This window comes from Protopterus annectens, chromosome 14.part0 (assembly GCF_019279795.1).
Source record: "Protopterus annectens isolate FY-2018-M chromosome 14.part0, PAN1.0, whole genome shotgun sequence".
NCBI lineage: Eukaryota > Metazoa > Chordata > Ceratodontiformes > Protopteridae > Protopterus > Protopterus annectens.
The window spans coordinates 691,986,546-692,001,702 of NC_056748.1; the positions used below are offsets into that span (position 1 = coordinate 691,986,546).

The 15,157-nt window shown below is 38.0% G+C and overlaps 1 protein-coding gene across 1 annotated transcript in view; it reads left to right on the top strand.

The window, feature by feature from the left end:
* The first annotated feature begins 9,206 nt into the window (after positions 1–9,206).
* Positions 9,207–15,157, top strand: part of LOC122788718 (transcription factor HES-5-like) — a 46,493-nt gene continuing 40,542 nt past the window's right edge. Inside the window, exon 1 of the mRNA XM_044055608.1 lies at positions 9,207–9,386. Coding sequence (XP_043911543.1) covers positions 9,207–9,386 — 180 coding nt within the window. The remainder of the gene's footprint in view (positions 9,387–15,157) is intronic.

Sequence of the window (15,157 nt, forward strand, 5' to 3'; positions counted from 1 at the left end):
GAACAATGAATGAGAAGAAATAAGAATGTATCTTGGAACAAAATGTTGATAAGAAATTATCTAAAGAGAACATTAACATATTAATAAAAGTAAATATAACAGAAATAGCAAGTCACATTTAAAAAAGCAAATGAAATATTGGGACTATATGGAATTATGCTAAAATTATATAGATTATTTCCACACAAAGCCAACAAAATCATAAATAAAGCATTTTAAATGCACAAGTAAAAATGAAATCCCTCCCTTGTAGAAATATACACTCTAACTCTCACACTAAAATGAGAATAAAACATATTTTATGGTCATTTTTTACGTGTATATCATTATTAAATATAGATTATAAAATATGTATTTTTTATTTCAGATGGAATTAAAATCTTTATATCAATGTCGATAGATGAAGACCAGTCATGATTTATAAACCGCATATAAATGAAAGATAACACAAAAAAGACCATTAACTTTATTTGATTATACAGACCACAGCAATAAAAAATTAACAATGAGAATTCTTTATACACCCACCAAGAGGAGAAAACGCTGAGAGAAGAAAGGAGCCACTTTTGAGATTTTAAGTATTTTTCTTCAGATTATTTGTTAAGATTTCTGCATTGCCGCCTACTTTTTGGCATTTTCCAGCTTGCTAAACTTGGTATCTGTATTAGAAACTGTATTTAGAACACATCTAGAGCCTGTTTACTGCATTTCCTGTGTTGCACTTATTTTAAAATCTTTTTTTTTTCTTAAAACTTGCATTTTACCTGTCTCTGGCCTAGCACTCAACTTGTTGCTACTTGTGTATCTCTGCTATCTTTAAACAAAAAAAAAAAAATCTTGCTTTTTTCCCACTTTCTGAAATTTAAAAAAAGTTCAGTTACAGATTTGCTGTTCTGAACTATTTGTAAGTTTCTTGGAGGCCATTGCTTGCTTGGGCTAAAGGGAAGCCTCTGTGTTCATCAGTGGCAGTGGTAAACACTGAACAGCCTGCCTGCCCATGTGGGAGTGGTTATTGCCTAGAAACTGTAGTTTTATTGGCCATTTTGGGTCAATTCCAAACTCCTTGATCCCCCTCTCTTAAAACCATGTTTTGCGCGGTTTTGTGCATTTTTGAGCATAGCGCAGCATCGGGCAGCGCCGCTTAATCAGGTTTAAAGTATTCCTGGCTCCACAAAGTCTGCTCTTCACTTTTTCCCTTAGAACTGTTCCAAATCTCAAAGTAAGCACTCTATTTTCCTTCTAAAACCCAGCAGTAGCTAGGATAAGTGTCTTATAAGTAAGCACTAATAAACTAAAGCACTACACCCTCTTATACCCCCTTTAAGTACTTGGCTCCCTATTGGTCCTTTTTGATCAAGTCAAAAAGTAATTCTTTATACTATTCTGGCATGTCCAAAAGTCAGTTTCAGGTTTACTCTCCAGTCCAGCTGGTGAATATGGGAATCTTGAGGCAATGTTACAACTGCCTTATGTACACAGACCACCCTCTCCTCTTCCCATCAAGCTCAAATATATGTGAGAGATGCAACTATATAGCCAAACTGGAGGCTGAGCTTTCCCAACATAGTACTGGCACGGTCAGCCTGGAGGAGAAGGTAATCACACACACCACAAATCCAGTCTCACATAGACCTATCGCAACAGCAAACCAAACACATAAACACACAAAAACATACTTGGAGGCTCTAAATAAAAATCTGCCCAAGCAACAGAGACCTCCAAAGTAGACATCCAAGCAACCGCTACCCCACAACAATACCCACGTATCACATAGTTCACAAAGTCAGTGTGCCACACAGTCACAGCCCTTAAGGCAAAACAACACACCTAATACACTTGTAATAGGTGACTCTATCATCAGACACACTGACGTCCCTCTCACCAGGCTAAACAAGGAGAAGGTCACTGTAAGCTGCCTGTCGGGTGCCAGGATCCACCACATAACACAAGCACTCAGGTCACTCCAAAGCAAGTACAAATATGACTCCGTCATTGTCCATGCTGGTGTGAATGACCTAAGACGTACCTCCCTGGATTACATGAAAAGAGACATAGAGGAGCTTTCTGATCATGTGGCCCAGGCCGGTATGACCCTGACCTTGAGTAGCATCTTACCCTCACCAAGAATGATACCACAGTATAAAGACAAAATGATCAATTTCAACAATTGGCTAAAGCATTGGTGTCACTCAAAGGGGATCCAGTGTCTGTCAGCCTGGGATGACATGCTTGACAAGCCATGTTGCTTCACTAGGGGTGGCTTGCACCTGTCACCCCTGGGTTTTCGAATACTGGCCAAGGCTCTTGCCACCCCCATAGTGCCTTTTTTAGGCAAGGCTCAAAAGACAAACCTACCTACTTGGACAACACAAGGAAAAAGAAGCTAAGGGTAATGTTGCTCAATGCCAGAAGTCTAAATTTCAAGATGCATGCACTTGAGGCTCTCCTCAGTATGGAGAATATCGATATCTGTGCAGTAACAGAAACCTGGTTCAAGGCTCCCGAGAGCACCCCAGCACTACCAGGCTATACCTCATACCATGCTTTTCGGCTCCAAAACTCGGACCGAACCACAAGAGGAGGGGGAGTACCCATATTCATCAAAGATACCCATACCTCCAGGCTAGTGGCACTGCATGAATCATCTGAGACCATCCATGTGCAACTAACAGTGGGCAAAACTGCCTTCCAGTTTGTAGCCTGCTACAGACCACCCTCCCAAGCTCAGGAACCCCACTCAGCTTTCCTGAAGACACTGGAAAATATGAAGGTCTCTCCAAACACCATTATATTGGGTGACTTTAACTACCCAAACATAGACTGGGAGCACTACTCAAGCCCCAACACCCTAGCCTAATGGTTCCTAGAATTTATAAACTCAAATGCTATGGAACAACTGGTCACCACTCCCACAAGAGGGGAAAACATATTGGACCTGATCATCACCAACATGGGGACTATATGTTCCATACCAGAGGTATACCCCTCATTGGTAAGATCTGACCATAAATTAATCACTATGGGCATCCATAGCCCATCCCCAGCCCCAGCAAAGGAAACCACGGTCAAAAACTTCTCAAAAGCAAACTTCCCACTTCTCAAAACCGAGGTAGAATCCTTCAAAGCCCCAGGGCCAGTGGAAAATACAGCCCAAACTGCAGAATCCTTTACAAATGCATTCTATGGATACCTACAGGAATGCATGGATTGTGCTATCCCAAATAAAACCAAGATACACTCCTCCAAGGACAGGAGACCTGTCTGGTGGACCCCAGCCATAAATAAGCTGTACAACAGAAGGAGGAAGCTACTACATGATAGAGCAAAATCCCTGAAAGGGAAGGCAACTCTGATCAGTACTAGCAAGAAACTACGATTCCTCATAAAATCATTTAAGGATAGCTTTGAAAGAAAAATTGCACAAGACGCTAAAGATAATCACAAGGCCTTCTTTAGTTATGTCAGAAACCTGGGTGGAAACTCCCAGATATGCTCTGAGTTAGTGCAAAATGACAAAAAATACACTAAACCCACAGACATTGCCAACATCCTGGCAGACAGGTTCAGTGCAAACTTCTCCCCCCCTTCCTCCCAGATGAGCAAATGACTATCTTGGTGTTGAAAGCCTTGGCGAGATCTAGATAAGCTGTGTGAACCATTTTACTCTCATCTATGGTTTTGGTGACTGCTTCAAAGAAGTCAATCAGGTTTAGGAGACATGATCTGCCTTTTACAAATCCAAACTGAATAGAGTCCAGAGTTTGGAGATTACCAATGTCTTTGCTTATGAGTTTCATGATGATACGTTCCATGGCCTTGCAGACCAGGCTCGTCAGGCTAATGGGGCGGTAGTTCCCGGGGTCCGTCATGGCTCCCCCTTTGTGGAGTGGGATAACTGTCATGGTGCGCCATTCAGTGGGTACAAAGCCTGAGGTGAGGCTATGATTGAACATGGTACTTAGGTAGGGTGCCAGTTCATTCTGTAGTTCGTGTAGAATGCAGCCTGGGATATTGTCAGGTCCCATGGATGCTGTGTTCTTGGCTTTGGAGAGTGTGTTTTTTACCTGTGCAGCCGTGATTATAGGAACTTTGCATTCTTCAGGTATAGAGATGGGCCCTCTAGGGGGCGAGAGGGGGGTAAAGTTAGCACTGAACCTATCTGCTAGGATGTTGGCAATATCAGTTGGTTCTGTATATTTAGTGCCATTATGCTGTAACTCAGAGCAGATCTGAGTGTTCCCATTTAGATTCTTGACATAGCTATAGAATGCTTTGTGGTTGTCTTTAGAGTCAGTGGCAATTTTGTTTTCGTAACTAGCTTTGGAGGATTTTATGAGGGATCTCAGCTTCTTACTGAGGTTGACCAGGGAGTTCCTCCAGTCATGGGATTTTACTCTTTTTTGCAACAGTTTCTTTCTTCTGTTGTAGAGTTTGTTTATGGCAGAGGTCCACCAGATTGGCTTCCTTTTTTGGAGGATAACATCTTGGTTCTATTAGGGATAGCATGATCCATACACTCGTGTAAGTGCTTATAAAGTGCATTTGTGTAGGATTCGGCAGTCATACCTCTATTGTCCGTCTGCATGGGTGTCATGAAGTTTGCCACTTCTGTCTTAAGAAGTGTGAAGTTGGCTTTTGAGAAGTTTTTACGATGGTTTCCCTAATTGGGGCTGGGGGTGGGATGTGGATGTCTAGGCTGATTAGCTTGTGGTCGGATCTGACCAACAAGGAATTGACCTCTGGTATGGAACACCGGTTTCCCATGTTGGTAATGACCAGGTCTAGGATATTGCTGCCCCTGGTGGGGGTGTGAATAAGTTGATCCAAGGCATTGGAATTTATGAATTCTAGAAAACGTTGAGCAAAAGAGTTGGTACATGAGTAGTTTTCCCAGTTAATGGTGGGGTAGTTGAAATCGCCCATTATTAGGATGTTGGGTTGTACCCTAATACTTTCCAGTGTATCAAGAAATGAGGAGTGTGAATCCTGGGGCATGGTGGGGGGTCTGTAGTAAGCTACAATTTGGATTGCGGTCTTGCCCAGAGTTAGTTGCACTTGGATAATCTCGGATGCATTATACTGTGCAACTAGCCTGGAGGTGTGGATATCCTTAATGAATATGGACATGCCTCCGCCTTTAGTGCTTCTTTCTGGGTTAGGTGGCCGAAAGGTGTGGTATGAATTGAAGCCTGGTAATGCAGGGGTGCTCTCTGGAGCTTTGACCCAGGTCTCTGTCACTGCACAGATGTCAATGTTCTCCATTTTAAGGAATGCCTCGAGTGAGTGCATTTTGAGGTTTAGACTTCTAGCATTGAGTAGCATTACCCTCAGATTTTGCTTGCTTGTACCTGCTACGGTGGTGAATTTGTCATTTGAACCTTGCCTAAAAAAGGCACTATAGGGGTTGCAAGAGTCTTAGCCAGTATCTGGAATCCTAAAGGCGACAGGTGCAGGCCATCTCTGGCAAAGCATCGTGGACTGTCAATTATGTCGTCCCAGGCAGACAAATACTGGATCCCCTTAGAATGACACCAGAAGCTTAGCCAATTGTTGAAGTCAATCATTTTGTCCTTGTACTGTGATATCATTCTGGGTGATGGCAAGATGCTACTCAGGGTTAGGGTCATACCTGCCTGGGATACAAGATCGGAGAGCTCTTCCATGTCTCTTTTCATGTAGTCCAGGGAGGTACGTCTCAGGTCATTCACACCAACATGGACAATGACAGTGTCATATTTGTACTTATTGTGGAGTGACCTGAGTGCATGCGTTATGTGGTGGATCCTGGCACCTGACAGGCAGCTGACAGTAACTTTCTCCTTGTTTAGTCTAGTGAGTGGGACATCAGTGTGCCTGACTATAGAGTCACCTATGACTAGAGTGTTGGGTACATTGTTATGCCTTATGGGCTGTGGTTGAGTGGCACACTGAGTTTGTGGGCTATGTGCCATTTGGGTTGTGTTGGGGGGTTTGCTTGCGTTTATGCTTTGGGTGTCCCTGATGCTTGGGCAGGTTTTTATTGAGAGCCTCCGCGAATGTAGGTGTGTGTTTTTTGTTTCTATGTGTGTGTTTTGGTGGTGTAGGTTTTGAGGGACTATGTGATGAGTGTGGTGTGGTGCAAGTGTTTACCTTCTCCTCTTGACTGTCTAGTCCAGTCTTGGGTGAAGAGAGCTTTGCTTCCAGTTTGTCTATATAAGTGCATCCCTCACAGGTTGTAGTGTTGGGTGGTAGGAGGAGAGAGTTGTCTGTGTACATGAGGCAATTGCTGCATTGCCCCAAGATGCCCAGATTCATCAGGTAGACAGGAGAAATCATTGGGAGCTGACCCTTAGACATGCCTGGATAAGTGCTTATTTATTAAGTACTAAAAACTGCTTTCCACTAGACAAGTGAGGAAAGTTGAGTGCTGTAGTAATTTGCAGTTTATGTAATGCTTACAATGAGTTCTGAACAAGTGCTGAGATCAAAGAAACAGAGTTGAGTGCTGAAACTAGAAAACTGGCTAGTTATAAGAAAAAAATAAGCTAGAAGGCTTCCCTCCAACACAGAAGGGCTTGGGGGCTCAGAAGCCTACAAATAGTCTATACCACTTAACAGGAAAGGCAGGAAACAAGCTTAAATTTTTTTTTTTCTGTTTCCCAGATGCTCTCTTTGTACACAGTTGGAGTGCCTGAAATCAGAATATGATCTCACTGCACTCAGTTGAGTGAGCAAATGAGATGGGCCCAGAAGGAGTATCCAAACACAAATTTACAAGAGGGGCAGGCAGTTTCAAGGCAACTAAGATTAACACCAAAACAAAAACAGGGAGGGTGGGTGGTACTAACTGAAGAGCAGAGTCAAAACTTCCAGTTCAGTTAATATTCCTGCAACACAGTTAAATCAATTTAAATACTGTATTTTTTTTTTAAAAAGTGCAGATAAAGGTACTTAAATTCTCTTATACGTCCAGTTGAATACAGCTAGTTCTTAGCCGGCCAAAGCTGAGGTTTTTAAGCAGAAAATATTTCACACTGTACCACTTAAATAGGCAAGGAAAGGAAATCAAAGAATGTGGCTACCCCAACACCTGCAATTACTAGCAAATAATAAAATTCAGCAAGCACTGACTAACTTCCAGTTCAGTTAATATTCCTGCAACACAGTTAAATCAATTTAAATACTGTATTTTTGAAAAAAGTGCAGATAAAGGTACTTAAATTCTCTTATACGTCCAGTTGAATACAGCTAGTTCTTAGCCGGCCAAAGCTGAGGTTTTTAAGCAGAAAATATTTCACACTGTACCACTTAAATGGGCAAGGACAGGAAATCAAAGAATGTGGCTACCGCCACACCTGCAATTACTAGCAAATAATTAAATTCAGAAAGCACTGACTAACTTCCAGTTCAGTTAACATTCCTGCAACACAGTTAAATCAATTTAAATAATGTATTTTTTGAAAAAAAGTGCAGATAAAGGTACTTAAATTCTCTTATACGTCCAGTTGAATACAGCTAGTTCTTAGCCGGCCAAAGCTGAGGTTTTTAAGTAGAAAATATTTCACACTGTACCACTTAAATAGGCAAGGACAGGAAATCAAAGAATGTGGCTACCCCCACACCTGCAATTACTAGCAAATAATAAAATTCAGCAAGCACTGACTAACTTCCAGTTCAGTTCAACTTGGAACAAAGCCAATTTTCAGCAGAGGCCCAGGGAGAAATGCTCCAGATGCATGTCTTTGTAACATGGGAGGAAACCAGAGCATCCAGAGGGAACCCACACGAACACAGGGAGGACATAGGACATGCAGACTCTGCACAGAAGGCACCCCAGCCGAGAATCGAACTGGAGAACCTCTTGCTTTGAGGTGACAATGCTACCGCTGCACCACTAAAGCACCTCTCCAACAATCTCTGAGTTTATTAATATACTGGATATAATTTGTGATAAAGAAATCAAAAGTTTAATGATCAAAATGAAAATAATCCCTGAAATAAAACCCAGCTGTTAGATAAATATAGAGCTAATATCGTATAAAACACAGTAAAGGCAAGATTAAATAAAACAGATTTCTAATTTATATGTACAGTAATTTATAATAAACATGATTGTATGACACACATACATATGTGTAGTATATCTAGTTATACTTATATAGTAAATATTGTGCATTGATATATTGTTTATTCTTATTTTAACATAAGAGAATGCATTCAGTTAATTACGGATAGTGCTTTCATCTCTTTTTTATCTCTTTCAGTTATTAAAGAAAAAGAAAATAATAAAAAAAACAATCAATCTATATTCCACTATCTACTATTCTCTAATCATATTTCTGGTGATGTCCTAAAGGGTCAGTCCTGTTTGCGAAATTCAGGGGAATATTTTGATTGTATCATGTTAGATATTACGAAATGACCAGATTAAAGTAGTAATTAATTCCTACTAATACCATATTCAGAGTATCTCCAGAATTAAATATCTTATTTCACTTGATGATCGTGTTCAGGTTATGCTTACAAAGATCTCTTCCAGAGAGAGCTAGTATAAGTTAATTTGTTTTATGTTTGTTGATAATGACCTTAAACATCTGCAGAATTCTTGGCTTTGGCTGGCATGTCTTAGCATTGCCTCATAACTCCAGTTTTGTGAGGTCTGTGCCAGCTGCTAATAGCCAAGAGCTCAGCATTTAAGATTCTCATTCTTACTTATCTTGCTTTACATAGCTTGAGCGTTGTATTTTAAAACAGCTATTGGTCCCTTTCTTTTCTGCCTGCCATTTCACCTCAACTGGAAAGGACTTAAATTAGATGGAAAAACTCCTACAAAAGAGCTGAGTGAACAGTATGTATTTTAAACAGTCCCAGGAAAAGACAAGGTGATAAAAACTTTGATGATTCTGAAATCAATTAAGTTTCAGGCTGCAGACACACTGAAGCTAATATTCAGTATGAGAATTCAGTCTTTCTGGCCAGTGTGCATCACTGAGAGCTCCTCGAAGGGGCATGGCCAAGATGGTGAACAGCTAGCAGCACAAAAGTTGTGCTGTGCTTCTTTCCAGTTATTCTGACAGTAATTTATATACTATAGATTGCAATACTAATTTCCATGATTAATTTTATTTATCTAAACTAATTCAGTAATAATATCTGGAAGAAAAACTAAGTTATTGTGATTTTTCTAATTCATTATCATTTCAGAAGTTTTATAATCAGTTTTAGACATGAGCCACTCTAAAGTTAATTCTCAGCGGAGTTTGATGAAGAAGGAGCTACAATCTATTCTTACTGGTATCCAGGATCTTTCAGTTAAAATGAATAAACTTGAGATCAAACTGGACAATATAAAAGAAGACTGTAAGAAACAACTGGATTTATTAAATGAAATTATTAAGAAAGAATCAGTTCGGATCTCAGCAATAGATTAATATTTTAAATATCAAAAAAAAGCAGTAAATGACTTGGATGGAAGGCTGACTGAGAATGAAAACCATGCTGAATTTATCCTAAACAGAATACCCTACTTTTTGAAAAGGTAGAAGACCTGGAGAGTAGATCTAGAAGGAATAACATTAGAATTTATAGAATACCAGAGAAAGAAGAAGGAGACAACATGATTCAGTTTTTAAACAACTGGTTATCTAAAATTTTGACTTACCAGAAGCATTTTCTTTTGACATTGAGAAAGCTGGTAGGTCTCTTTCAAATTCCTTTATAAAAATAATTCTACCCTCTCCTAGATTGGTTATTGTTAAGTTCCTATCAAGTCAGGACAAATATCTGGTATTAAAGACAGCTTGGTCAAATTCACCAATAAAAATTAAAGGAAACAATATCAGGTTTGATAAAGACTATTCTTTCTTAGTGATTTCTAAAAGAAAAGCTTGCATCTCATTTATTATCAAATCTCAACTTATTTTCCCAGCAAGAATTAAGATTTTCTTCCTGAATGACAAAAAAACCTTTAACACACTTGAAGAAGCTTTGGTTAAATTTGAAGAAATGGACTGGTCTTTGACTAATTTAATGAGACAAACAACTAGAAATGGATGGAAATCTAAAGAAAAAAACAACAACAAAAAAAACTTAAAGAAAAGTGATGATTCAGTTTATTTTTCTGTCTGTATTGTTTGTTTGTTTTTTCTTTTTAAATACTGCTTTGATCTTCTTCTTGGGAATATCACACATCACAAGGTAAAATCTTTTCATTTATTTGAGTGAGTTTCTTAATAATAAAATATTAATTTCCTTTAACCTTATTAAACTTTCCAGTAGTAATCATTATGATCTAATGGAACAGCTTGTTTTCAACTTCAGCACCAGCCATTTATTTTTTAAATCAGTACAATAATATCATTTGTTTTCATATTAATGAAATATCTAAAGTAGATATAATTATCATAATATCAGGATTGCTCCTAACTAAATAAGCTGTTTTTCACTGATACTTCTGTTTTTTTTTTTTTTTTTTATCCGCCACTCTGAATTATAGTAGTTACTGCGGTGGTGGTGCTGTGGTAGCATTGTCACCTCACAGTAAGACGTTGTCTCGTTCGATTCTCAGCTAGAGCGTCTTCTGTGTGGAGACAAGCGAGAATGGGCGTACCTTCATTGAAGGTTGTGCATCAGGGCCAGCAACTCGGCAAGTAAAAATCTACTGCCAGTCATTAGTGGACCGGAGTTCCCCTGTGGCGACCCCTAATCGGGAAAAGTCAAAAAACACAACTCTGAATTATAGTAGTTATCTAGAAATATGCTTTTTTTAGGTAGTTTATTAATGACCTTGTTCTGCTTAGTATCCATATTGGAATTGTTGGCGGATTTTAGTGTGCCTTTATGTAATATTATTAATATTTTCATATTTCCTGTAAATTAATGATGGCTTGTAAGTATAACAAAAATGTTTAATATTTTGTCTAATGGTTGAAATTACCTTTCTGAATAAGTTTATGTACATTTTTCTTTTTATTTGAACATCTGAATTTGTAACTTTTTTAATGTACTATAATGTTTTGGAGCTTTTCTCCCCAGGCCTCCACTAAAAAAAGGGCTATTCTCAGCTCAGTCGGACTTTTCCTGGAGTATATTTCCCACTTAAAGTCTTGTTATTGTCAAAAGTATCTTGTTTGAAAGAAGCCTCACCCTTGCTTTAACTCACCACAGCAACCCACCTTTGTTTGGATTCATTGTGGAAACCGGAAGTGTTCCATGACCTTTCAGATTTACAGAAACAGGAAAAACATGCTTTAAAACTTTCAAATGAGCAGTAATGAAAGAAAACACAAGTAAATAGTAGCTTTCTTTGCTTTTAATGATAGAATTGTTTCTCTGGTCATATAATATGCTGCATTTATACATCTTCTTTATACATTTAAGCTCAAAAGTAAATAATTCATACATTTTTGGATTATTTAGAAAGCTTGATTGAAATATATATACAGTCACTGGTAAATGGTTAGTATAGTTTTTGATTTATTATTTTAATAAATATGTTAGGAAATAGGTTATTATAAGTGAAAGTATTTGATAATTTGAGGATACAGTTTTAAGATGTTTTATATTGTACTAGTTTAGATATTTTAAATATTAGAGTGTTAATATATTTATTTTATGGACTTCTTGTCATTCAGTTGGGGTTTTGTGTTTGAATGAGTTTTTTCAAAGCAATAAGTCTTTTGTTTATACAAGTACTTTATGTAGCTTTGACTGTTTAATAGTAGTACTTTAGACTGTTTGAAGCCTTGTTATAGAATATTAGACTGATAGGTAAACATTATCTTATCTCCTTTATAACAGAGGGAAACCTTATGTATTCTATTATCAAATATTATTGGTACTGGATACTGATATTTTCAAACTGTATACAGTATGGTGGGTTATAATATTATTTTATGAAGGGATTAAGTTTAACATCATTAATAACATGATAGGTCTTAAGAAATAGAAAATATATAGAATTCTATAATTATAATAATATAGCAAATATTGTTATGATGATATATTTGAGTGTTTTAGTTTATTATTCATAAAATGATACATAATATTATTTGGATTAACTAATGGGTTTTGTACTGAACATAGTATTTATATTTTGTTTTTAACACATTATAGGGTATTTGTTTGCCAAGTATAAGTATTTTGACAATATAAATAAGATATTAGCTGGTATATTATGAGTTTTGTGTTCTTAGAAGGATCCAATATATGTTGAGTAATGATATTATGGAAGTTGTAGAATTCATAGTTAGCACATTTATATATGCTTTGATTGATTTCTGATTGGTATAATATTTTAAATATCAAAAGAAATGTTATATTACATTGATTTTAGTCTTTAGAAAAATTATATCTATAATATGAGTGCACCTTATATTCTATTTTATATTGTTATTTAATTAACATTAAGAAGTAGCAGCAAAAGACTGGGATTAAGTGGTCTGTATGACAATATCATCAAACCAGGAATTATAGGTTCATAGTGGTCTGTATGACAATATCATCAAACCAGGAATTATTACAAACACCCTCCACTTCTGTCCCTTGCAAGTACAGATTATGAACTGCAACCATGGATAGGCACTTCCCTGCTATCTCTGCATTTAGCGTGGTGGATATGGGCATCCTGAGGCAATGTAGCAATTGCTTTATGTACATTGCCAACCACTTAATTCTCAGACAGACAAATACAGTATGTGAAACATGTAGCTACACATTGACTCTCACATACAGACACAAAAATCAACAAACAGGTTGTCAGTGACATACATACAGACATACACCAGTCACTGCACCCACAAAGAACCAGGGACATAGATCCACATATGCAGAGGTGCTCACATGCAACTTACTGAAACTTCAAAGGCCTCTCAGGTGCAGACATCAGAAACTCCACATGCTCACAAACAAGACAATTCCCATCACAACACATAAAGCCATATCTCACTGTGTCTCAACTACCAGGCCCATAAGACGAAACACCCCACAACCCAATATTGTGGTCATAGGAGACTCCATTGTGAGACCCACTGATGACCCTCTTACTATGTTGGGTAAAGAGAAGGTTACAGTTAGTTACCTGTAAGGGGCTAGGATCCACCAGTTCAAGCAAACACTTAGGTCACTTACCCCCAAGTACTAGAATGACTATGTCATAGTCTTTGTAGGCATGAATGATGTGAGACACACCTCCTTGGGCTATATGAAGGAGACATGATTGAACTCTCAGAATATCTGTCACAAGCAGGTATGAGTCTAGCATTGAGAAGCATTCCACTGTCTGCAAGGATATGCCACAATAACAACAGAAAATGATCAGTTTTAACAAATGGCTTAGCTACTGGTGTCATTCTTTGTGGTCCAATACTTGTCATGGTTCACAGGCCCCGCTGCTTTGCCAGAGCCAGAGCAGCTTTGTTCACCTGTCATCACTGGTCGTTTGGATATTGGCCAAAACATTATTCACCCCTATAGTTCCTATAGTTCCTTTTCAGGTATTCCAAACAGACAAACCTTCCAACATAGCAAATGTTACTCCTGACAAGCTAAAGGTGTTGCTGTTCTGTACTAGGAGTCTCAACAAGAAATTGCACTTCCCAGAAGTGCCTCTCAACCTGGAGAATAGTGACAACTGTGCAGTGACTGAAACATGGTTCATAATCACCAAAAGCACTCTGGCTGTGCATAGCTATAACACCCTCCATACATTCCAACCACCCACTGAACATGAAAGAGCAAAAGGCAGAGGTGTATCTATCTACATAAAGGATAAGCACACCTTGCACACCTCAAGGCTGGTCAAACAATATGACATGCATGTATGACTCCATGTCCAGCTAACCATGCAAAAAAATCCATTAACATATTCCTGCTATCTACAGGTTCCCACCATGAACCAGGAAACTCATAAATTATAACTGAAGTTACTAGAATCACTCACCATCCAGTCCAGTACCATTCTCATGGGTGATTTTTAACTACCCCTCCATTAACTGAGAGGCATACACAGTGACAGACATTCATGCCTAAAGATTTATTGACTTTGTAAACTCAAATGCTCTGGAGCAGCTAGTCTAAACCCCCACTAGGGGTAAAAATATTCTAGATATAGTACTCACAAGTATGGGTGAATGCTCCCCACTCAAGTGTGATGTGTTCCCTGGTATGATCAGATCACAAAGCAGTCTCCCTTAAAATACAGGTAAAACTAGACCCCCTTCCTAACTCAAAACACTTAAGAACTTTTGTAAGGCAAACTACCTCCTATTAAATGATGGCATAGTTAATTTCCAAGCTCCCCAACCAGGAAAACACAGAAGCCTATGCAGAGGTGTACACAAAAACCCTGTATGACCATAAAAACAACTGCATAGAAACAGCAGTACCAGACTAAAATAAGTCCAGGTCAAACCGCAAAAACAAGCCACCCTGGTGGACCCTGGTATTATTAGGTTGTACAAAGAAATTCCTGTCAATAAGTAAGAACAAATGTGCACAGCAAAACAAAATGCCCCTCATTACATACATACATGCATACATACATACATATATTTCAAGCACAGGCATTAATGCCCTTCTAACCTGACAAAATACCAAAACACTTGTCCCCACAATAAGTGTCCAGCCTGTTCTTAAAAATATTTAAACTACTACTTGCTTTATTGTAATTTGGTAGTCTGTTCCATGCATTAGCTTCTCTCCAGGAGAACCAGTTAGAAGACTTCTCATTCCTATATAATGTTTTTTAATTTCTCCAAATCTTTTGGGTTTCTAATACCATGACAGGAATGAACCCAATTTCTAAGTAAAGTAAAGTTCATGAAATTAGTATTGTTTCAATCTTTGATGTTAGCCAGAAGTGACCTTCGCAGCATCCACAGTATGCCCAATAATGACTCCTGTGATTCGTATGGAATTATGTATTTCGATAACATCACAAGTGAGAAACCCATTTCTGTGCATTTAAAGTATTTTTTTATTGTATCTGCTTTATTTTCTGAAAAAAAAAAAAAAAAAAAAAAAAATATATATATATATATATATATATATATATATATATATATATATACTTGTTTTCCTACCTTTCTAAGCTAGTACAGTCCAGTTTTCAGGTTAGTGCTGAATTCAGTGTTGTGTTACAAGTTTCTGTGTTTGCCCATACCTTACTTGGATAGAAGGA